This window comes from Neodiprion lecontei, chromosome 1 (assembly GCF_021901455.1).
Source record: "Neodiprion lecontei isolate iyNeoLeco1 chromosome 1, iyNeoLeco1.1, whole genome shotgun sequence".
Lineage (NCBI taxonomy): Eukaryota > Metazoa > Arthropoda > Insecta > Hymenoptera > Diprionidae > Neodiprion > Neodiprion lecontei.
The window spans coordinates 14,071,855-14,097,992 of NC_060260.1; the positions used below are offsets into that span (position 1 = coordinate 14,071,855).

The window sequence follows — 26,138 nt, forward strand, 5'->3', positions numbered from 1 at the left end:
TTGGAATAAACAATGTACGGAGTCTGCTCGTATATTGTTAGATTTTATAAGAACCAGAATTATCTGACTCACGCCAAGAAGGTCCGTACGATGTTAGCTACATACAAATATGCTTTCGATTTCCGGAACAGAAATTTGAGAACATAAGGAGAAAACGATTTTCATTTTCGGATATGAATAGGAATCAATGAGTATTTACTGAAATCAGAAAACAGTTATTACTTTTCAAGTCTTAAGTATATCATAGATTTTTCCAATGATTTTCTCAATTGCATGTAGTAAATTTTTTAACAAAAATGCGCAGGTACTTCGAATATTGGAATAAGCTTTACTCATCGTCATTAATCTACCCTTGAGATGCTTTAAAAAATCGTTAATTCCTTGACTGTATCTAAGCAGCGCCCACTTTTGCGTTAACTTCAAGCATCTCAGGAGGAAAAAATTGATGGAATTTCGGAATCAGTGGAAAATTAGTTCAGTTCGCCAAACTGACACTTCACATGTTACAAGCTCTAGCTTATATCACTGAAACATAGACTAAATAAATGCAAAGTAGTGAAGCTCAATAAGCCACGGAAGTTTTGAACACTGTGGAATGACTTAAATGCATTGAAGTTCCAAAATTAAAGACAATGTGTAAAATTTGCTCGATTTAAAAAATTCGGGCAAAGGCCAGTGTGATTTGATTATCTATAATGCACGTCAAGTATACTACTCAGTGATAAATAGAACATGCGATCAGCAAACGTATTAATTAACGTTTAAAACAATAATAAATACTTGTGATCGATTGCACTTAATCGAGGAGCAACATAAATCAGTGAAAAACAACAGTTGTTTTCAGCGGCTGTTTTTATCTCCAATATGAGCATTCTTCGGTTCTTTTATAAGGTTAGTAGTAGTAATTGATTTTATTATTTGTAATTGCAATATAAAAGTTTTCAACAATCATTGCTTCCGATAAGCCGTGCTTGGATGTTACGTGTTTATTCTGCATTTCTACGTTGTGATAAGAAAATGCGTTTTATTGAATTTGCCAGACTGATTAGATTGAGGATCATTCAGTGTTGGGGATCTATGTCACCTGCCAACGTATAATTTACGATTCCTTTTTATCATTCGATAAGCTTGATTCAACACCGGATTAAGGTCGTATTAAGTAAAACGTGAAATTTTATTTATTTACGAAGAATTTTCTTGATAAGTCATTGGCCTGGAATCGTGATATTTGTGATCAACATCAAAGGTTCATACCCTTTTCAACGTGGATTTAGAAATCTTAACGTCTTGTCAAAAGTCTGGTGACGACGCAGGGTGTGTGTACTCATAGTTACCTATAAATGATGTTTAAGGGCGTTGCCTAGCTAGAAAGCGCGGGCTACTCCGCTTCTCGCGTTAACCGTGGCGAGAGAGAGAGTAAAGAAACAAGTGAGACGGAGCAACCGAGCTGTCGCCGGAGTGGGGCCGGTGACGCGGCTAGCCTCCTCCACCCCCCACGGGCATTCGGTTTCAAATACATTTTCTTCATACCTCGGTCGAAAGTACGTACTTTCGGCCCTGATTTCAAGGCAGAAAGTCTAACTTTTGTGCCTTGCTAACGCTATGGATGCGCCCTCTACAACAGCGGGAGTAAACATTTCTCTCGTGCATGCCGGTACGCCACTGCCACAACTGCCGTCATTGTCGGCTACTACCACATAGTTAACCATGATTGTGTTATTGTTTTTCCGCAGGATCGAGAGATAACCTTAAAGTTCTTTAATTTATATTAATTAGATTCTAATTAGATACTCAAAAATAAAATACAATGAGTGAAATCACCTCGAGTGACGAATCTATGGACGAGGAAGAAGTGATCAGAGATTTTGATGCAGAGGCTGACTCAATAATACAAACCGGCACATTACCAAAGAAGTCAGTAGACAGCACGGTCTTACATACAGGTCCGGAAACTAGTAGGGTGGGGAATGACTCAGATAATGAGGCAAAACCGTGGTTCTCGTCTTCGCCGTCTGCAGCGCTGCCGCCTCGGGGTGAGCCAATCATAAATCAGATCCGAACAGCTGATTTTTCGGAATCAACAATCCTGAATAACACTCAAAAATGAAGAAAGATGCGAATAAAAAATGATTGAGATGTTTACTAGCATTCCATGGCGGGCGTATTAATTGTTTTATTTTAACGGAAACCTCAAATGTTTAAGTCAATAAAATCCATAAACATCAAGCGAGGGCTCACAACTTTTGAGACAGTTTGAGATCTTGTGTAGACGATCCGCCGTTTACACACTTTACACTGAGTCATGAACTGTCAAAAACTTCGATGAGCAGGTTATCTTAACGGTATATATCTATATCATACCCCGGGCCAATGGCGCCCCTAGCGGATACATAGGAAACGAGACCGTGTGCCTCACTAACGGTGACACCCCCTACCACTCAAAAGTGCCGGAGTTACCAGACCTGTATGTAAGACCGTGGCAGACAGGTACAAATTAGTCTACGATGCGTACAAAAAATGGAAGATAGACCATACAAGTTCTGTGTCAACTTCAGAAAAGACTAAATTGATTGTATATTTTAAAGAATTGAGTAAGAGGTTAAGCCCTCCAACTCTATGGTCCTTTCGATCAATGTTAAAAAACACCGTAAGTGCAAACGAAAATATTGACATTAATAAATTTCAAAATTTGAGAAGTTTTATTAAAAACAATTCTAAAGGACATAAATCTAAAAAGTCATTAGTCTTTGAGTGGAATCAAATAATGGACTTTATAAATAATGCACCAGACCTCACACATTTAGTTACAAAGGTAGGTGTTAATTTTATGAAGCTCTTCATTAAATCGAAATCTCATTTTTATAATAATGCATATTATTATTATTTCAGGTGATTCTTATATTTGGCATTTGTGGGGCCATACAATGTGATGAGCTTAGTAAAATTGAATTGGATAATATCGAAGATCTTGGTGATAAGTATCTTGTTTCTGTTAGCGAAACGAAAAATGATGTTCCTCGTAAATGTATAATTGGGGAACGTTTTTATCTCAAGGTCAAGCAATACAGCTCTTTGAGACCTGAGGAACCTTTTACCAACAGATATTTTATCAAATATTATAATGGAAAATGCCTGAAGCAAGTCATCGGTAGAAATAAAATCGGTGAAACGCCTTACTTGATAGCATCCTATTTAAAATTGCCTAACTCAAAAAGTATACTGGACATTGTTTTCGGAGAACTAGCGCGACGTTATTATCTAACTTAGGTGCTAATATAACAATGCTGAAACAGTTAGGAGGATGGAAATCTACAAATATTGCACAAGGTTATTTTTTGAATCAGATTGTTTATAATATGATCGTTAAAAATGAGTTTATTATATTCATATTTAGTTCTTGAATAGGTACTCAAATGATACTTATTTTGTTTCTGAAAATCTTATTCAACTTTTTACAGGATATGTGGAGAATTCGATGAAAAATCGAGAAAAAATTTATGAAAGCATAACCTATGCAACCGCATCCACCGTGACTGATCCAGAACCATCAACAAGTTCAGCGAAAAACGACTGTTCAGTTAAAATAACAAATCCAAAAAATTCTGATGAACCTTCACATGCTAAAGTAGACTTTCACACCTTTTCTGACGATTTTGAAATTGATGATGAGGATCTTGCTAGGATTGATGAACTTGATGAACCTGAAATACCGAAGTCACCACAGGTGTTTTTCAGAACCGCGAGCAACAAAAAAATTCTTGAACCTAGGAATAAACAAATGATAAAACCTAGTCATTTTAAAAAAACAAAACCAATTTTGGTTTTTTCAAAAAACAAAGACCATAAACTACCGCAAAATCCGATCAAAATCATCGGAACCGATCATTGTAGAAGCGAACAAACGTCACAATCAATCTCTTTTAATCCAACTACTGATCAAAATCCGGGTAATATTTATTAAAACTGTACATTTCATGGAAATGTTATCAACAACTTTTATTTCGATTGCGATAAACAGAAAGATGACAAAAATAATAATTTATAATAGTACTATCATATAAATTTAATAATTTCGTTCTTTTTTATGCTAATACAATAAATATATATATTTGTTATTCATTTATAATTATAATTTTAATTCATTAATGAAGATATTTGTTCAAATTTATATTTTTCTTCCAGTATAATTGTATTTGATGCCTGCCCCCGAGCAGCAGCACTCGCTTTGCTCGTGCAGCAAATGTCGGGCAGGCATTAAAAAAGGATATGCATATTTATCTATCGTACTTTCGACCGGCTATGAAGGAAAATAGTATACACCATACGGGCCGATAGTATGAAAGCCCTGAACTGCGCGCCGTGGAGCCCGAGGCGAACGCGCAGTGCAGGAAATTCATACTTTCGGCCCTAGTAGTTTAATATACTATTAAACAGCCCAGTGTGTCGCGCTCGGCACGCCGCAGCACCTGATGAATAATAGAAAAAAAAGTAGACTCCTTTCAGATTCCACTTGAAAAATTTACTAGTAATACAGAATTTAATAAGGAACCCGAAACTATTTTTTTTATGACTCAAAAACTTGTCATTAATGAGGTAAAAATCGTCAAACATTTGAATTGTTTATAAAAATTGGGATTTTCAATAATGTTCAACATTGCATTTTTTTATGAAAGCTTATTCGTTCACCTTCCGAATGCACTGTAAATAATGTCTTTACGTCGAATAGAACGAATTACGTCGGATATATGCGCGCTCGTTTTGCATCAAAATTGAATGATTGTCTTGTAACTTCCGAAAACAAACATAATTCGGACGAACACCAAAATGCGTATCGATTCTTTGTACCTTTGTACCTTTATTTCGTGTGAAAAAAAGTATGAATAGATTGAAAAAATACGAGGTCATTTTTTGATTGACGTGACGTAGAATTCCTTATACGTATGTTGATATACGTAGATATACATTCTTAATATTTCAACGAAAATTATATTCGCCGGCGTCCGTATTTCTACGCAATGCGATCACGTGATTGGTAACAGTCTAATAGCCGGTATTCATAGTCAGGTTCGATTTGCAGGACTGTCTTGAGTCAGCTCAAAGCATAGCTTGATCGGCTGAGAGCTGTTCCTAATGCAGTCTCGAAAATAATACGTAACTATTTACGAATATCGGCCAGACGTCGTCACAGGTCATTTTAAATTGAAAATTGCAACGAATAGCTGTGAGCAAATTCATGAGATAACAACGAAAATATCATCAATCTCCCAGGTCTCACCACGTGGAGGTCGCTATCAAACAGAGACCCACCTAACCCATCCCTACCTCCCAACCATGATCGAGTTTGCACCAAATAAATACAAATTGATAAAAAATAATACAAAATGGTAAAAGTAAAATTAAACTCGTTTAAACTTAATAAACATAATCACGAAATCTGTATGAAAAGGATCTTATAGAAATTAAATTAAAACAGTATAAGTAAAACATGACAGTAATCTTCATAGAGAAAATTGATATCATAACAAGGCATCGAGCATTGTATACATTATATGGCTAAATAAATTCTATAGAAAGCGCAAACTATGGAAACTAGTACGTCACGAGTGCAAGTCACAGATAGTAATGAAAAAATAGGCTATAGAATATTTACATAATATATAGGCATACACGCAGTTTGGTCAGACTGCAGAAGGTATTCCTGGAATGAATAATCAGATACATAATTATAACGATATGACTAGCAAATTTTTAGCACAGTAATACACATAACTAACTCAACATAAATCACAGTAATATTGCACGTAAGTTATATACAAAGCTATTATATTTATGTACATATGTACTGTAACAAATTTTTATATATATCGTGAGGGTTATAAAAAAGAAATGAGATTGGTTACCCTACGGCGCAGTTACATACCTGAATAATTAGATATTGAAAGATAATAAAAGAGAAAGATATGATTGTTGGGCGCCGGACGCACATGCGTCAGAAAATAGACAATTAGAAAAAAAAAATAGATAAAGACAAGATCAGGTTCTACGACGGTTCTGCACAGCTTGCTCAGTATAGACAAGATAATGGTAGAGGGGAGGGGTTGAATCCAATAGATAAAATAAGAAACAGGTGAATCAGAAATAGTATCGAATATATTGGCCAAGAAGCGATAAATCTTAATAACAAGCAACCAACTGAAGAGATTGAGATACAATTAAGATAGGTGAGATAATTAATTTACAGCCGGAGAAAAGTTTAGCGAGAGATTTAACAAGTAACAGAACGTTTTCAGAATAAACGAGAGATATGCGTAGGCTGGCGATACTATGATTCGAGATAATAATTAACACGATTTTATAATGAATAGGCAGAACAGAGAAAGATATACGGTACTTAAATTAAGCATTAATCAAGCAAGCCATAAAATATGAGAAGCGATTATAGGAACATGCGAAATACAAAAATTGTAATAGTTATCACATTACCAGAATTATCAGAGATATAACAGAGGCAGGGAATTATTAATTACGAGGTAAATTCAAGGAAACAGGTCAAGTAGAGAATTATTATAAAATATACAAACTAACAGATAATACGTAGTCTCTAGTTTGCGGTAAGTGCGAGAAGAAAGAGAGATAATATTCGGTGCGGTAAAAGATAATTTCGGGATTAAGACAAATAATACTCAAGAGAATTAATGCGCAACATACGATAAACCAAAGAGACTACGGACAACTACGATCAGCGGTATTAGCGAAGAAGATGATGAAAAAGATGTTATTCGATACGGCGCAATACTCCAAAGTCAAAAGAACGACGAGCGAGACCGCGCGGCGATGTAAGATCGCTCACGCGGTACACTCACTAAGATAAATTAATCAAAGATAATAGGTAAAGAAACAGTTATGAATTAATCAGAAAAAGTAGAACGAAATAGTAATGCTCAATAGCTAAGGTAAGAATTGATAACTTAACAGAACACGCTGCTATACAGCGGTATTAGATATTTAGGTATTCTAGAAGAGAGAGAGATAATAAAATAAAGCAATAGTCACTAACAATTCGTAAGTAAGAGTCAACCAGTCGCGAAGTTACTTTCAACAAGAAATAGAAAGGGACAAGATAAGAAATAGTAGAGAATAAGGTACGAACCCAGGTGGCTCACGTAGACCAACTGCAAGAGAGAGAGAGAGAGGGAGAGGGAGAGGGAGAGGGAGAGGGAGAGGGAGAGGGAGAGGGAGAGGGAGAGGGTGAGGGAGAGGGAGAGGGAGAGGGAGAGGGAGAGGGAGAGGGAGAGGGAGAGGGAGAGGGAGAGGGAGAGGGAGAGGGAGAGGGAGAGGGAGAGGGAGAGGGAGATAGATAGATAGATGTTTTATTATGCCCTAGAAAACTTTGAGGCAAGAGAAAAACTACAGTGTAGGAAAAGTATTATAAAAGTATATAAGTATAAAAGCAAAATAAAATAAAATAAAATAAAATAAGATAAAATAAAATAAAATAAAATGTAATATAAAAATATAAAATGATAAAATTTAGATAGAATAAAGTAAAGTGAGTAGATTAAATGAAAAACACAATCAAATAAGCAAGATAAAATAAAACAAAAATAAACTAGCACTACGCAATACTATTACTTCAGGTAATTTAATGATAGATTGGCTTTCAGTGACTCATGAATATAACACGCAACACATCCACATCCCTTTCCTATTCTATCATGACGAATAATAAAATAGTTCGGAATCTTGACAAGATCATTAGAAATTTCAGGCTTGAGCCATGCTTCAGATATAGAAATAAAATAATAAAAATATTCGCTAAGATATGATTTGATGTAATCTATATAGACCAATAACAAGTTTGCATTAAATTGACAGATTTTAAAGTACATAGAACTATCGTGCAATGTCACTGCTTTTCGAGAGTTCTGTACATAATTTAATCAACCTAACTTGTCAAGATCAGCCTCCGAGGTAATACGAATAAGCTGAGATCCATCTTGCTTACGTGCGTAGATCTGACCCTCCCTAGACCATGCATATTTCCAATTTCTGTCAGATGCGATCTTCTTAGTTTTGCGCAACAAATTATACGTGTAGGGTGAAGAAACTCGTTGACAAAAATATTACCGAGTTTATCACACGCAAAAACATCTCTAACCGTTAATGTGCCGTGCCAACTTCTAACGGATTATCACTAACTGTAAATGGTATACCAGCAATGGTGATCTGGGCAGAGGTGTTGACAGGTGTATTGGCTAATGAATCTCGTAAAGAATCAATTTCCCTAGTAAGTAACACGTTGCTGGCCTCTAATTGTGCTATTCTATCACCTTGATCACTCACTGTTTTGACAATATTTTCGATGGTATTAAGTTTAGATGCCATATTAGAATTAAATGTATTCTGACAGTTAATGAAAGCATTAAGTGTTTCAACATTTTTATTTAGAAGGGCTGCTATCGAGTCTAGAGTTTTGCCCGATTGAGACATGACAGGTGTATCAACAATACAAGTCAACTGCTCTCTGATATTTTGAGAACTACTCGATGGCGTGTTACCAAGATTTTTATAGCAACAAGGACTAGAGTTTCTACTACTCGTATAGTATGTGTAACACCCTGGATGAAAACTTTTTGAGCAGTCGACACACCTGAGTTTTTCACCGGCTACAAGCCGTTTGCACTTAAAGCAAGTATCAGACATGCAACCGATTTGGTGTAATGAGAGTAACAAAAATACCAGCTGAGAGAAATGTCACAGAGACGTGGTAGAAGGTCGTGTAGATACTAATACACCGCATAAATCGCACTCACAGTAGGCACGCACACGCTGAAGCACACAGGACCAAGCATTCACGTAAACAGGTACTTAAAGATTAATTCCAGCTTCAGAGTAATATTTCAGAGAAATTCCCTAGCGGTCGTCCAATGGGAAGAGGAAAGGTAGCGTAGGAGTTGTAAACAGCAAAATCGTCCGTCAACTGCCAAGTCGTTCCAGTCAAGAATTATAGGTTATGGAATACCAGTCTTCAGTTTATTGCCTCGTCCCGTAGCTCAAAAGAGAGAGCAATGACGATTTATAGCTCAAATTTTTGCGAGAGCAACGGGGGAGGAAAAAAACCTCGAAGCAGAGCCCGAAAACGGGCAGGAAACAGCAGAAAATGGGCAGAACAGGAGGGTAACAGAAAGTGAACTAGACAGGTACTCACCAATCCAAGAGCAGGGGAGAGGAGAGGGAGGGAGAGGGAGAGGGAGAGGGAGAGGGAGAGGGAGAGGGAGAGGGAGAGGGAGAGGGAGAGGGAGAGGGAGAGGGAGAGGGAGAGGGAGAGGGAGAGGGAGAGGGAGAGGGAGAGGGAGAGGGAGAGGGAGAGGGATTAGTTATAGTATATCAAAATCATCATTAGTTTCTAAATAAATTATACTTGGCAGTAGTATCTGATTTGATGACAGTTTTGTAGGTGGCTGTTTTGTAGGTAATGTATGCATGTATGATTACCTCAGAATTACGTCAAGTTTATTTCTAAAAACAAAACGCGCGTATTTTAGTGGCCTAATGCGTACGCGCTGTATTTACTTCGTATGGAAAATTCTGCCAGATACCTTGTAATTTTACCTTGGATACTTAGGTAATCACAATAAGTGATGAGAATATTCCTTATGATCGACAAAGTGTAAACACTAATGCAAATTGCCGAATAGTGATTTCGATCATTTAATCTGAACACGTAACAAATTGATGACATATTTTAGCGACTAATGCAAACCGGGCTAGTACCACACGTCACAATGCATTCTAGCTTATATTTTCGTATGTATAAAAAACTTGAGAATGAATTTATACTGCTATTATGAACAGCAATGTCGGCTCTTGAAAGTACCTTCTTAGATTAGAGCCCTGCGATTGTTCGTACTCAAGTGATTGAATCTCGAAGTCGGAGAGGATGCGACATCAATCATATAAATAATTCGATTTACCTAATTTTTTCCTGAAATTTGCCAAAATCTTTATGCCGGGTCGTTTCTGCTTCTTCAAAGACAGGTTCCTTCTCTTCTTAGCCATCGCGGGAATAATTACTGACTCGAAATAATAAAAAACACGGTAGAAAAACACGAACAAAAATAAAAGCGCGGAACACTATCCACGTGCCGAGCGACGAGGATTCAAAGGAGGGGAATTGTAGTGGGGGGGTTTGAGTCTGCTCTCCTCGCCTGTAATTCGCATGGTCGCCGGCCAACGCGGTCGTGGCGCTAGCAGCCGCCCGCCTTTTGCGCGAAAAATTTGCTGTTTTATGCTTGGTGATTTTCCTTCTCATTTCCTCATTTTTGAAGATAATTAGGTTCTTAGGTAGTCATTTTGAAGATAAAGAATAGATCTGTGTCGCCTGTTTTGCCGAATATTTAAAAAAAATTCACTGTCCGCTGTGTCTCACTTCAAAGATAACGTACTTTCAAGTACGTTTTTCGCAAATCTGAAAGCGAAATCGAAAATTCGGCAAAAGAGGCGACACAGATCTATTCTTTATTTTCAAAATGACCACCTAAGAACCTAATTATCTTCAAAAATGAGGAAATGAGAAGGAAAATCGTGAGTCTCTGTTCGCGCGCGCTCTTCGAGGCATAGGCAACGCCCTTAATACAAATACTGGGACTGATTTCCAATGTATACGAGCAAATACGAAGAAAATCACAGGATCCATAGAAAAGGCATACGATATACGGACGGCTACACTACACAACGTAAATGCAAGTATAATTATAGGATCAAACGAACTTACCTGTAAGTGAAGTTCGATCTTAATTGTATTTAGCGCCTCTTCCGAAGAGATCAGAATGTAGTGCCCCTACTATGCACCGATGTCGCCACAATCTTTGTAGTTCAAGTTTTTTGTTCCGGTCCTATTCCATGTATATTCCGGTATGCAACTCATTTATTCAAAGTGCTGCCGTCACCCTCAGGGTTTCTAACATATAATTAGAAAAAAAGGGGAAAACCTGTTGGGTAGGACTGATCCCTTCGGAAGAGGCGCTACATACAATTAAGATCGAACTTCACTTACAGGTAAGTTCGTTTGATCCTATAATTGTATTTTGCGCCTCTTCCTCAAGATCAGAATGTAGTTATTTAAAGTTCGTTACGGCAGATATTCCATGACTCAGAAATTCGATATCCTTATATATTTATTTTTCAAACATGTTATACAATGCTTCTATCCAAAATCGCTTTCGCAAACATGCCTTTACACCCTACAACACGACGGTCGTAGAACCTAGCGAAGGTCCCCGAACGTTCTGTCCAGCCGGCGGCTTTTCTAATCGCGTCTATATTGACCCCACTCTTTTTCGCGGACGAAGTCGATGCATGACGAGTGCTGTAAGCATCAAATACGTCTGTATCTATCCCGCTTTCCATAAGGGTCTTTTTTATCCATCTGCTCAATGTCTGGGTCGATACCCTCTTGTGTGGTTTTTTCAGAGCTACAAGTAGTCGAGTTTCCTTTCCTCGTAAATCTTTTGTCTCATTTAAGTACGTTTCTAGCACCGATGCTGCGCAAATACATTTATTCCCGATATAAAAAGGGATGCTCAAAACTGGCTGTGCTCTGTTTATTTTCGAAGTCTTTAACCGCGCCGGAGTTTTAATTTCGATCAACCCCGTTTATTTTTCTATATTCCAAATATCGATTGACGCGAGTGTCTGCATACGCTGCGCTGTGACTAGTGCCAACAATGTAACCAGCTTGAGGGTAAGTCTTTCTAAGGACATTTCTTCGTTCGGTCCCCATTGCGCAACGTGCTTTAAAACAAGTTGTGGGTTCCGCGTTGATTCGTATTTGGGCTTCGTCGGTCTGAGATTCGCGATGCCTTTGAAAAGTCTCCGTACTCTGGCGTCTTCTCCCAACTTGGGCCCCCGCAACAGCGCAATCGCGGATCGGCAGCTGTTCAGTGTGCCATAAGAAGCGCCCTTCTCAAATTCGGAAGACAAAAATCTTATTATTTGTGATGTGTCACATTTGTACGGATCTATGCCCTCTCCATGGCAAAATGACCACCACTTTTTTAGACAGCTGTCATATTGTCTGAGTGATGAATCCGACAACGAGGAGAGCATAATAGAAAGTGCTTCCTCCGGCACGGTTATCCTCTTCAGCGCTTCCCGGACAGCCATCCTGCAACCAGGGTAATCCTCCTCCAGATCGGGTGCGGTTGTCTATCGAGAGAGCGCAAAAGGTTGACGTTCGGTTTAAAATAAATTGGTTCGCAATCCAACATGGCAGTGAAGACGGGGAACCTAACCTGAGCTGGTCAATACGGTATAATTACGATACCTCTAGCACGGTCGTCTCTAAATTTTCTTAAAACGCGTAAAATTATTGCGAACGGCGGAAATGCATAACAAAACCATCGGCTCCAATCTACCGTGAATGCATCCACCGCAACTGAGCCTGGGTCTCGCGACCAAGAAATATATAGCCTACATTTCGCATTTGTTCTTGTTGCAAATAAATCCATTTCCGGCTCCCCCCATCTATCTTGAATCTCGCGAAAAACCGAATTCGATAAAGCATATTCTGTTTCTGGCTCAAGTCGTCTCGATTCGAAGTCAGCTTCATAGTTGTCCCGAGACGAAATATATGATGCGAAAATGTAAATATTTCTTCTCTCGCACCATTTCCAAATTGATTTTGCTAGCCTACTCAACACGGGAAATTGAATGCCGCCCATCTTATTGATATATGCAATCGCGGTAGTATTATCGATTCTCAATAATATATCGCAGTCTTTTAGGTTCTTCGCGAAATATTTTAAGGCAAACATGGCCGCCAATAATTCTAAATAATTAATGTGGTGAGCTTGTTCTTCTTGGCTCCAGTGACCATGCGTTCCGTTACCTTCACAACACGCCCCCTAGCCGGAGCGCGGCGCGTCAGAGGAAATTTCGTGAGCTGCTTTAACCGGCGTTATCGAACGCACTGCTTTGCGAATGTGAATTTTCCACCACTCAAAATCTGCCTGTAAATCGTCTGAGAGATACATGCGCGCCTCAAAATCTTCGTGATTCGCCCCGAGAGCCAAGAATTCTGCTCGCTCAAAATTTTTCATGTGAACCCATCGTACTTCAATGCTGAGCAACACGAACCTAGTGTTCCGATTAATCCCGCTGTTATGGCAAAGTATCGCTTCAACGCCAAAATTCGCCGATTCTATTCTACCACACTTATTTTGTTTTTCTTTTTCTATCCTCACGTTTATTACGATACGCTTTCGTGTTCTTCGCCTAGCAACGGAGCTGTCGCGATGACCACGCTTAGTCCGAACCTATCTCTCAATCGAGGAACATGTATTAATAAATGAAGCATTATTTTACGTGTCGAGTATTCAGTTATAATTTGTTGCAACATTCCCAAGCATCCCGTCACTTCTCCCTCGCGTCATTCTTGAATTAAGAGTTCGCAGTTTTTCTCTAAACATATTCTGGTCCTTCGAGCCGGATTCGAGAGGGAGCGCGCATTGGAAGGGTCTTGGAAGATTGCATTTTCGGTTCGGTCTCGCATAGAAATTAAAACAGCGGAAAAGGCGCGGTTCTGAAAAGTGAAGTGCATCGTAAGCGCCAAGAACTCAATCCTCCCCGTTTTTCTTTGGTTCGTTTCGGTTTACGCGTGTCTGTATACTCCAATCAGTGTCTGCCGGAGAAAAACGGGAAAGAGAAAACAGAATCGGACGTTTGAACTATTGAACAGTGCAAAATGTTGTATAAATTAAAACTGTAACGAATATTCTAATGATAGTTACTTGTGCTACCTCATCGCTGCCGGATTCTCGGCACTGTTAACACTCGAGACTACAGTCAAGGTAACATTCCGCGAAAGAGAGTGCAGCAAAAACGATGCCCGTCACGGCGAGTTCACTAATCGCAACACAACACGATTTGTTTGGGTATATAAGTCGAGCTGTCATAAATCTCGAGAAGCTCGAGTCGAAGAAGCGAACACCCATACACTGTCAAACACGAATAGAGGCTCTTGAAAGCAATTGGAAAAAATTCCAAACAGCTCACGAACAGCTGACAACGATCGAGCCCGAAAAACGTGCAGAGCTTCCGTACTTTTCAGATGATCTCTATGCTACATGCGAGGAAGCATTTCTCACTAATAAGGCAGACATGCTCGTGATTATCAAATCGTGGAGAGGCCCGGAGCCCCCTGCTCACGACGGAGCGCCGGGGAATGCCCTTACTTCCCGACAACTGCCGCGTATAAATTTACCGAAATTTTCCGGGTCGTGTAATGAATGGACAGAATTTCACGATTTATTCCAAGTAATGATCGGTCAGAATCAGGACATTTCCAATGTGGAAAAACTGCAGTATTTAAAAATGAGCCTGACAGGAGACGCGTCCTTGCTCTTAAAAAATATTTCCGTCGCTGGGGACAACTTTGGGCGCGCCTGGGAAACTCTTGTTAATCGGTACCAAAATAAACGCGTTCTGATCGACGCCCATCTTGCGATATTATTCTCGACGCGCCGTGTAAATAACGAGTCAGCTGTCGACTTAAAGCAGCTTTTGAACGACACGAAAGACGCTCTCGGGGCGCTTAAATCCCTCGGTAGTCCAATTGAATATTGGGATCATATTCTCGTGTAAATGACAGCGCGAAAACTAGACTCCGAGTCACTCAAGGCGTGGGAAATTAACATCGGAGCACAAACAGACCCCGCGTCATTCGATGATCTCGAACAATTCCTGTTAAGCCGTGTTCGTGCTCTGGAAGCCGTCGATCGAGTATCGACCTCTCGTAAGGCGCATTCTAACCCAATCGCCAAAGCCAATCCTCAACGCAGCGCGAAAGTACATCAAACAAATATCAACCGAGCGAAAGAGAACGAATCAAAACAGTCCACGGCCGTACCCTCAGGGCTAAATTGTGCCTTATGCACAAAATCGCATTATATTTCAACGTGTCCCGAGTATCGCAACAAAACACCGGATCAGCGGCGCGAGCTTCTCGTACAGCGAAATTTGTGTTTCAATTGTCTCGGGGCGCACCAATTCAGAAACTGTCGGACAGCAAAGCGATGTCAAGTGTGCACTGGCCCACATCACACCACGATACATCGTTCGAAAGCCGTGGAGCAACGAGCTCCCGGTTCCAGCGCCACGTCGCCATCGGAAACACCTGAGCCTAGCAAACAAACTAACGGTGCGGCGATCCCGGGTCGCGATGATCAGCCTAGCACCTCCGTCTCTACAAACGTTGCACTTACAAGTACGATCCAATACAAACCAGTACTGCTTGCAACCGCGCTCGTGAAAGTTACCTCTCGTACCGGGGAAGAACTCATAATTAGAGCGTTACTCGATCAGGCATCGGAGGTGTCATTCGTCACAGAATCACTCGCCCAACGCTTAGCATTGCCAAGAATGAATACCTCGCTGCCTATACGCGGAATCGGTGGCAAGCGCACCGTCAATGCGCGCGGACTCGTCAATCTCAATATCCAGTCTCGCGTCAAAACGTTTTCACTTCCCGTAAATGCATACATACTTGCAAAACTAACGTCTTACGTTCCCCCTTGTCGAGTACTCAAAAATAACTGGCCTCATCTAGAAAATCTAGAACTTGCCGATCCAGACTCGTCCTCAACACGAGCAATTGATCTTCTTCTTGGAGCAGAGGCCTATAGCGTGATTCTCGAGGAAGGATTACGTAAAGGAGATCGACAAAGCCCCATAGCTCAGCAAACCGCCCTTGGCTGGATCCTATCGGGTTCCATTCCGTCACAGGACCCTACTCAAAAAAGGGGGTCGGCATACGGATTTCAATGTTCCGTAGATCATGAACTCCTCAGCCTTCTTCAACGTTTCTGGCTGCAAGAAGAAACAACCTCAAATCGCGAAACTTTACTCTCCGAAGAAGACTCGCAATGCGAGCAGCATTTTGTCGAGACTCACTCTCGTTCACCGGAAGGCCGTTACATCGTACGTATTCCTCTTAAACAACCCCCAGACAATCCTGGGGACTCTCGGAGATCTGCGCTCTTCGCGTTATCGCGTCAAGAAAAACAATTCGAGGCAGATCCGGCAAGAAAAACTGCCTATTCAGACTTTCTCGCGGAGTACGAGAATCTTGGACACATGACTCTCGTGCCTAATCCAGACCAAGCTTCGGGACGCGTTTTTTATCTACCGCACCATGCAGTGGTGCGTGACAACAGTACAACTACGAAAATTCGAGTCGTTTTTAATGGTTCTGCCCTTACGACACGCAAAATCTCAATCAACAGCTTACAGTACGCTGGGGCCAAGCTTCAGAATGATCTCGCAGATGTAATCACTCGATGGCGTCGATACGCGTATGTTTTCACAGCAGACATCGAGAAAATGTACCGTCAAATCGGAGTACATCCCGACGACTGGGATCTGCAGCGAATTCTATGGAGAAAAAATCCACAGGATCCTGTATCAACATATCAACTGTGCACGGTAACTTATGAACTTAAAAGCGCCCCGTATCTGGCTTTACGCGTACTCCGACAGCTCGTAGCTGACGAAAAATCCCGATTTTCCCTCGCAGTGAACATCATCGAACGAGAAATCTACGTCGACGACGTTCTATCAGGAGCCGACGACCTTGAAGGAGCAACAGAAAAAATTCGCCAAATCAACGAGTGCCTCGCCAGTGGCTGCTTCAACTTACAAAAATGGACCTCAAATTGCGAGGAATTACTCGAAAAGATACCGCAAGAAAAGAGGGACATATCGCAGCTCGTTTCCATTGAAGATAACAGCCCAGTGCGAGCGCTCGGGCTCCTATGGCATGCAAATTCCGATTCCTTCAAATTCTCCTCGCCTCGTCAGCAACAACAGTTTCAACCCACTAAACGTAATGTTCTCTCACAAGTTGCTCAGATCTTTGACCCTCTCGGTTGGATCGCCCCAGTTGTCGTTCGTGGAAAAATATTCATTCAAGAGCTGTGGTCAGCTGATCTAAATTGGGACAATCCACTTCCCAAAATTCTTGCAACTCGCTGGAGAATCTATGAAGAAGAACTCAAGGATATTGCTTTTATCTCGGTGCCACGTTATTTCGGTAGTCGAGCAAACCTTGCAGCGTCGCAGTCCGTGGAACTGCACGGTTTTTCAGACGCATCACAAAGTGCCTTGAGTGCAGTAGTTTTTCTTCGCCTGCTTACGGAAAGCAACGACATTCGAGTCTCACTTGTTGCGGCGAAAACAAGAGTAGCCCCGTTAAAAAAAGTTACAATTCCGCGGCTGGAACTATCTGCAGCCGTGCTGCTAGTTCGGCTCGTCTCGCACCTTCGAAAAGTACTCGAACTCGAAAACGCCACGATTCACCTCTGGATGGATTCCACCGTTGCGCTGGCTTACATCAGCGGAGATCCGTCTCGTTGGACGGAATATGTCCGCAACCGCGTTAATGAAATCCGAGAAATTGACCAATCTCAATGGCACCATGTCTCGGGCAAGGAAAATCCAGCCGATTACGCGTCAAGAGGCATTAGCCCGCGGCAGTTACAAGAAGACAGCCTCTGGTAGAATGGGCCCGTTTGGTTGTCGCAGCATATATCATCGTGGCCCTCATTGCATCCACCAGTCCATCCAGAGGTCGCCCTTGAGCTCCGCAAATTACACGCACACATTGTCAACACCGACGATCGCACCATCATATGGGACCTCGTACAACGCTATTCCAGCCTTACAAAGCTCTTACACGTTTCCGCTTGGTGTTTCCGAGCATCTCGAAAATTTCTATAGAGGCAGGACGCCCCCAGCAAAGAGAATCCTCTCACGCCGGCCGAACTTGAGCATGCGCGCCTTTTTTGGGTCAAGGCGACCCAGTCAGCGTATTTTAACGCAGAGATACAACTTCTCTCGGAAGAAAAACAACTTCCGCAATCGAACCGTCTTCTGCGACTGACCCCGTTTGTCGACTTCAACGGTTTGCTGCGAGTTGGCGGCCGTCTTCACAACTCTCCATGCAACCATGACGAAAAGCACCCATTAATACTACCGCGAGAAGCTTCCCTTACTACACTTGTCATAGAACAAGCTCATCGAAAAACTCTCCATGGGGGTACTCAAGTTACCCTCGTCACACTCCGACGCCAATACTGGGTAGTTGGTGGCCGTGTACCAGTCCGTAGCTTCATACGACGATGCATTACGTGTATACGGAATCGCGCAATGCTCGGGTATCAATTGATGGGGCAATTACCGCCCTCGCGATTCAGTCAAGTGCGCCCATTCATCAACTCCGGAGTTGATTACGCCGGTCCGATCTTCTTACGGACATTTCGTGGTCGCGGTGCCAGAACGTACAAAGGATACATAGTCGTCTTTGTTTGCTTCTCGACTCCCGCAATTCATTTAGAAATGGCTACAGATTACTCCTCAGAGGGATTCATAGCAGCATAGAAGAGGTTCACGAGCCGCCGAGGGATTTGCGAAACCTTAACGAGTGACTGCGGGACAAACCTCGTCGGCGCAGACGCGGAATTGCGAAGACTCTTCCACGCAACGTCCAAAGAATTCTCTACTATCGCTACCTCTCTAGCAAACGATGGAACTTTATGGAAATTCAACCCCCCTTCTGCCCCTCATTTTGGGGGAAAGTGGGAAGCCGCCGTAAAATCCGTAAAATTTCATCTCAAAAGAGTCATTGGCGACTCACGACTCTCGTACGAGGAGTACGCTACGCTACTCGCACAGATAGAGGGAGTTTTGAACTCTCGCCCGCTTTGTGCACTTTCAGACGACCCATCAGACCTTTATACGCTCACTCCGGGACATTTTCTGATCGGTTCCGCTCTTAATGCCATCCCGGAACCATCTCTCGGCCATCTTCCAACCTCTCGGTTATCCCGATGGCAGTTGTTGAGACAAATGCTGGAGCATTTTTGGTCCCGTTGGAGTTCGGAATATTTGCAACAGATGCAACTGCGTGCAAAATGGCATTACCGCACGAACGCATTGAAAATTAATTCTCTCGTTCTCATCAAGGACGAGCGATATCCACCAACCAAATGGGCCCTTGGCCGAGTCGTCGAACTGCACCCCGGAAAAGATGGTCTTGTTCGTGTTGTGAGTGTCCGTACTCAGCATTCGACGTATAAACGACCAATCGTCAAGCTATGCCTTCTACAGAGTCCTAACACTGACAAATCGAAGGACAGTCCTGCGGACTAATCGATACTCTGCCTGTTCTACATCATTATCAATCTTCCTCAAGCTTGTCAAGGCGGGCGGAATGTTATGGCAAAGTATCGCTTCAACGCCAAAATTCGCCGACTCTATTCTACCACACTTATTTTGTTTTTCTTTTTCTATCCTCACGTTTATTACGATACGCTTTCGTGTTCTTCGCCCAGCAACGGAGCTGTCGCGATGACCACGCTCAGTCCGAACCTATCTCTCAATCGAGGAACATGTATTAATAAATGAAGCATTATTTTACGTGTCGAGTATTCAGTTATAATTTGTTGCAACATTCCCAAGCATCCCGTCACTTCTCCCTCGCGTCATTCTCGAATTAAGAGTTCGCAGTTTTTCTCTAAACACCCGCAAATTCTCGGATTGTACAGCGGCTCATCCTACTAAATTTTTCAATATTTTGTGCAATCTTGTCAACTTTTTCTTCTGGAAGCCTGATATCCAATCTTTCGGAATCCTAAACGAACCCGAGAAATTTACGTCTCGTCGAGGGAATTACGTGACTCTTTTTATCATTAATAACAAAACCTAACTTTTTAAATAACCGTTTCGTTATATGAGTATTTCTCAAACATTCCTCATATGAGTCCCCCAGAATCAATAGATCGTCTCAGTATATTACCGATAGTAATCCACGCTCTCTGAGATGCAACACTGCCGGCTTAATTAATTTGGTAAATGTGTACGGAGCTCTGTTCAGCCCGAAGGGCATACACGTAAATTGATACAGTTTCCCTTCGAAAATCAACCGTAAAAATTTACTATCAGATTTCGCAATCGGAATTAGATTATACGCGTCCTTTAAGTCAATAGTCGTCATAAAACATCCGCGAGTTATCATTTGCTTTACCGTTTTTCCGTCTTCTAATTTAAAATTCTCCGTAGCTATAAATTCGTTTAGCTGTTTTAAATTCAATATAAAACGCTGAGAACCATCCGGTTTTGGCACGAGAAAAATTTTTGAGATGAATTGTTCGATCTCCGACTGACACTTTTGTATCGCGCCTTTCCCCAACAACGTTACGATTTGTTCTCGCATTATCTTCCTTTCTTGATCCCACCACCAAGGCTCGGCAAGTGGTGTGTGTTGGTCCACCTTTGATGTAAAAGGTATTCTATAGCCTGTGATCTAGCTCAGGATGGTTTCGTCCGAGGTTACTTCGAGCCAGCTTCGTTTAAAAAAAGCTAATCGACCGGCCAATTTACATACGTTTAATTGTTTTTCTTCAGAGGCTGACGGTCTTTCTGCTGATAACTCCTCCCCCGTGACGTGGACTTGTTGCCTCGGTTGTTGCGACTTTGTTGAGCAGGGCCCCTCGAGTTTTTTGAATTTTTTCCTTGATCCGACAATTGCTTGGCGGGCTGTTTTAAATCCTTCGATGATTGCTGTAAAACTTTAGCAGCTTTTATTTTTTCGCTAAGTTCTTTCCCAAACAGCCAGTCGCTCGATGACAAATCTTTCAGCGTGTCTTTGAACGGTGCCTTGATGTTTTTCAGAATTAGACTCTTCCGGATCGATGTTTCGTCGTGTTGTAGGTCCCCCAGAAGTTTTGTAACGCTGTTGAGGGGTTCTAAATATTGCTTCTTATCCGCAAGATTCGATTTGATCAGCAAATCTATAACCTTCCCCACGCCGGTGAGCGAAGCAGCGACCTTTTCTTGTTTTTCGACAATTCTTTCGTCTCTTTTTACGACTGTACGATCCAAGGCTGCCTTAACCTCCAAATTCAATTTGGGAGGATCGATGAAGACACAATTATGCGCAGGCGAAATCTTTTTCAAAAACCCTTTCCGTTCCTCCGCCGAAAGACCCTTCTCGATAATTTCCAGCCAAAGCGTCGCGAGATGACTGTGCACCGCCGGTGCTAGCACTCGTTCCGATCTGAGACGTTCTCCGAACACTTGCAAAACCTTTGCCTCCAATTCGATCTCTTGGGTCTCGGCTGACACCTCTCCCGTATCTGGCTTCGCATTGGCAAGAATCGCGCCAGTCGTAATGACTGGGGTATCCGCGACCTCTTGAGTGTTCGGTTGAGCAACGTTTGTTTTGTCGCCGGAGTTGCCCTCCTGTGGGTCGAACGAGGGATATATCGAGTGCGCTCGTGACTGCGAATCAAAATGTTCTCTTGGTCAGCGCCGTATCTAGGCGGTGGCGAGATGGGCGCCCGCCAAGGGTGCAGATACCGGAGGGGCGGAAAATCGGCCATGAAAAATAATTTTTTTTTTTAGATGCTGTTCTCGTCGTCTAATTTTTCGCTCTTCTATGTCCATCACATTGGTTGGTCGTCCTCTTGATTTATTTTCCAAATCAATAATCACAATCGATTCTTCTAATTCTTCGACACCCTCCGTCGAATTATTTTTACTACCGCTCTGCCGGTTATTCTCCAAAATCACCTTCTTTATTTTATTTTTTTCTCTATATTTGCGTTGCTGTTCATTCCGCAAAACACCTCTTTCTCTTGTGGTCAACATCGATCCTGGTTGTCCTCTTACCTGGTTATACGAATATTTGATGGATATTATTCTATGGCTTATTTGGTTCTTCGCATTTACAATTTTATTTTCCTCTTTCTTTTGTGATACTTCCGACCATCCACCATCTTCATCGCCTTGTCTGCTGCTTGAAACTCCTCCTTTCTCCATTGTCATCGTAAATCCTGGCTGTCCTTTTGACTGTTTGGTGATATATTTGGATTTACTATTATTTGATTGTTACTTTTCATACTTATTACTCGCTATCTGAATTTTATTTTGGTTCTGCAAGACATCAAAGTGTCCACTGTCTCCGTCGCCGGTGAAGAGTAGCGAGAATTGTGTTTCATTTTGTGATCCGATCTGGTGTAGATGAATTTGTTTTTCGCGATACATGATTAAACATATCTTAAAAATGTCCGCAGCTGCAGCTAATTCTGCTTCTCCCCCGTATATTCCATTTTTATTCATATGTGATTTGTAATCACCAGGTGACCTAATCACAGCACCGTTTGACTCATTACCTGTAATAAAACCCGCAAATGTAGACCAATTATCCACTATATTTGAAACGATACTCAGTCTCATCTCTGCGTGTCGATCTTGAGTGCCGTATACACAATATGCCAACGCGCGAAAAAGACAATTCCCGTCGGGAATCATCTTAATAATTTTCGTTTGCATGTTCATTTTTTGCGCGTCAGAAACAGATACCTATAAAGATATTTGTCAAAGACTGTCATAAACAGCCGATGACAGCTGTCAAAGGGTTTGCTAGATGCTTTTTGTTTTGTTTTCGGAACTTCATGCGTATACTATTGTTATTATAATCTTTTTTTACTATTGTTACTATAATCTTTTTCTACGTTCATTTTTTTGAAACTTTTTTATTAGATAGAGAGATTAGTGCATTTTGTCAAGGACAAAAATTTCAAGTTATTAAAATAAATGTTATTCCCGATTGTTAAAAATTACTGTATGTAAGTGGTGTGTAATTACAGTAGAACCTCGATTATCCGAACCAATTAGGACCGCGACTAGTTCGGTTAATCAAACATTCGGATAATCGAATCGTGGGTTTTTTGGGACGAGATCATCAACAACACCTTTTTACATAAAAACAGTACATACATATATACTGTGACGTGGTATTTCGTACCCCGTCACTTTGTTTAATTATCGCATTCCCCTAGGTGCAGATATCGCTAAAAATAACAAAAGCACGTCTGAGGCCAATACTCCAAAAATGAACGACTAATTATCTTTAAGTTGAATTCTCTTTACTAAGCTAATTGTATGCTATTTTCTAATTCTGTAATGCTCTACGAGAACCATCCGCGAGACCTTCGCGTCAAGATACCAGGACACTGCCTGACAGGGGTCACGTACCAGCTCAACATCGACCACCACCGACTACAGACGAACGAATACCGCTGAAACCACTCCCGATGGATTCCTATCTAGTTGTCGAACAGGGTCGTGCGTGATGCACAAACAACACCTCCAACTATTTGAGACTTATCGGCCAGGAGCCGAACCACGAACGAATGCTTCTACCGCTCGGATGCATCGTCAGGCGGCGTACAGGGCTGTGCGTCAAAAACACAACGAAGCCTCCCGTCGACGATACTTATCAGCCTGGAGCTGAACCGACCCTAACATCTACTAAGTCGTTGACTATCCAATAGAGGACGGTTTTCTCTTCACGAACCGTCCTATCGAAGGACTGCGGCGTGGAATAGGCTAATGATATGCTGACCACGTGGATCTGGTGGATCTAGTGTGGGGATCCGGGTTGAGGGCCATCACCACCAGATCGTTCCGGCATGAGGGCTTCAATGAGCGAGGGCCGGGATGCAGCGCCGACGAAATAGCTACAACGGGGAGTACCAGTAAAGCAAGGAGTGAGTTACAGTCGGTCGCAAGTCCAAAGGACCGGTGACGTAATATTGCCGCACACCTCAATATCGCAACACATGAGCAGTACGACCCCCCCCCCCCCCCCCCCCCCCTCTCACCAACGATACCGCACAGCTGAAGGAAAACATCTCTAACCACCTTCCGACGTCCCGATAGCTCGATACCTGTCGTCGAGGGAGAAGAAAAACAAGCGGCAAGGAATTATCGCCGCCTACCCGTGGACCAGGCCTACGCGACCTGCTGGTCCAATTAGAATACCGCAAATTTGAGGAAGAATCACGTGACAGCAGCTCGACGAAAATCAGGATCATCGCTCATCCCGTCACTCTACGTTCAGTTACCGATAATAGCAGACGTGCCTTTTCGTAACTCTACTGCCAGTTTTGCCTTTATTAATTCTACCTTTAGCTTTCGTGAATAGTACAAGTGTTCCTGTTATCACTTTAATTACCGCTACCTTATCGCATTCTCTCGCACCTGTTAGATCTTCTTTTACGTAAGTGAGGTTCCTTTTCTATTTTGTGAAGCCACGAGATTACTTGCAATATATCGTACCTTTACCTTTATCTCTTTCTCTTTTTATCTTGCAGTTGGTCTGCTTGAGCCAATTGGGCTCGTATCTTTTCTCTTTATCTTGCAGTTGGTCTGCTTGAGCCACCTGGGCTCGTACCTTATTCTCTCTTATCTCTTATCTTGTCCCTTTCTCTGTCTTATTGCAAGTAACTTCGCGACTGGTTGACTATTACTTACGCATTGTAGTGACTATCGCTTTATTTTGTTATCTTTCTCTTCTGGAATATTTGAATGTCTAATATCGCTGTCTAGCAGCGCGTTCCGTTGAAGGATCAATTTTTATCTTAGCTACTGAGCATTGCTATTTTGTTATATTTTCTCTGATTAGTTTCTATCTGTCTCTTTACCTATTATCGTTGATTATCGTATCTTAGTGAGTGTACCGCGGGAGCGATCTTATATCGCTGCGCGGTCCCGCTCGTCGTTCATTTGACATTGGAGTATTGTGCCGTATCGCATAACATCTTTTTCACTATTTTCTTCGCTAATATCGCTGATCGTAGTTGTCCGCAGTCTATTTGGTTTGCCCTACGTTGCATATTAATTATCTTGAATATTGTTTGCCTTGTCTTGAATTACCTTTTATCGTACCGAATATTATCTCTCTTTCTCTCGCACTTACCGCAAACTAGAGACTACGTATTATCTTTTAGTACCTATATTTTATGATAATTTTCTACTTGACCTGTTGCTTGAATTTACCTTGTAATTCATAATTCCCTGTCTGCCTATTTCTGATCATTCTGGTAATGTGATAACTATTACAATTGTTGTATTTCGCATGTGTTTATAATCGCTTCTCATATTTTATGATTTATTTGCTTACCGCTTAATTTAAGTACAGTATATCTTTTTCTGTTCTGCCTATCTATCATAAAACCGTGTTAATCGTTACCTTTAGTATCGCGAGCTTGCGCATATTTCCCGCTTATTCGGAAAACGTTCCGTTATTTGTTAACTCTCTCGCTTAACCTTTCTCTGGCTGTAAATATTGTTAATTATCGCATCTATCGTAATTGTATCTCAATCTCTTCAGCGACTTGCTTGTCATTAAACTTATCGCTTCTTGCTTAATATATTTGATATTATTCCTGCTTCACCTGTTTCTTATTTTATCTATTGGATTCGACTCCGCCCCTCTACCATTATCTTGTCTATCTGAGCGAACTGTGCAAAACCGTCGTAGAACCTGACCTTACCTTTATCTATTACCTTTACCTTTACCTTTATCTTTTTGTCTAATTATCTATTTTTGACGCATGTGCGTCTGGCGCCCAGCAATCGTATCTTTCTCTCTTAGTACCTCTCTCTCTATCTAATTATTCAGGTTAGTGACTGCGCCGTAGGGTAACCAATTATCGTTTCTATCGTTTTACCCTCAACCTCAACAAAAATTGGTTACAATACATACATTAAAACTGCGCGACGAATCTCCGTAAGCGGACTAACAACGTTCGATGAAACAAAGCGCGTTTTAACACGCTCGATATGCGCCTTTAAATGACTGCGATTCTCGCAAAGATCCATTGTTACTCACGGCGGTGGCAGCGAACAACAATGTATCTTTCGCGCCAACGTTCGGATAATTGAGCGTTCGGATGATCGAGGTTCTACTGTATGTCTATTACTCTTACGGTAATACTGTGAACAATCTAGTTGGCTAGTTACAACGTGACATTACCTTCATCTCCGCCGCTCCCTTGCCGCCTTACAGTTGAAAAAAACACAAAATTTAAGCAAGCATGTCGTAACTTGAACAATATCATAACCCTAACTGATCATAACCCTTCCGCGGCACCTGGACTTCTCCATGTTTCATAGCAAAGCTTTCAAATAGTTTATGTAAATACATGTAATATAAGTTTTTAATCGAATATTTTTTCGCATTTTATTCAATTTATTAAAGTATAAATTTTACGTTTTCGTAGGCCTTCTATGCA

The 26,138-nt window shown here is 41.5% G+C and overlaps 2 protein-coding genes across 2 annotated transcripts; both read left to right on the top strand.

Annotated features, from left to right (window-relative positions):
- The first annotated feature begins 2,631 nt into the window (after window positions 1-2,631).
- LOC107216981 lies at window positions 2,632-4,008 on the top strand. The gene is made up of 3 exons (XM_046733767.1): window positions 2,632-2,812; window positions 2,890-3,327; window positions 3,459-4,008. The coding sequence occupies exons 2-3, from the start codon at window positions 3,282-3,284 to the stop codon at window positions 3,959-3,961; spliced, it is 549 nt and encodes a 182-aa protein (XP_046589723.1). The 5' UTR covers window positions 2,632-2,812; window positions 2,890-3,281; the 3' UTR covers window positions 3,962-4,008.
- Window positions 4,009-14,643: 10,635 nt separating this feature from the next.
- LOC107219857 lies at window positions 14,644-17,556 on the top strand. Its single transcript, XM_015658198.2, has one exon. The coding sequence runs from the start codon at window positions 14,644-14,646 to the stop codon at window positions 17,554-17,556; it is 2,913 nt and encodes a 970-aa protein (XP_015513684.2).
- The last annotated feature ends 8,582 nt before the right edge of the window (window positions 17,557-26,138 follow it).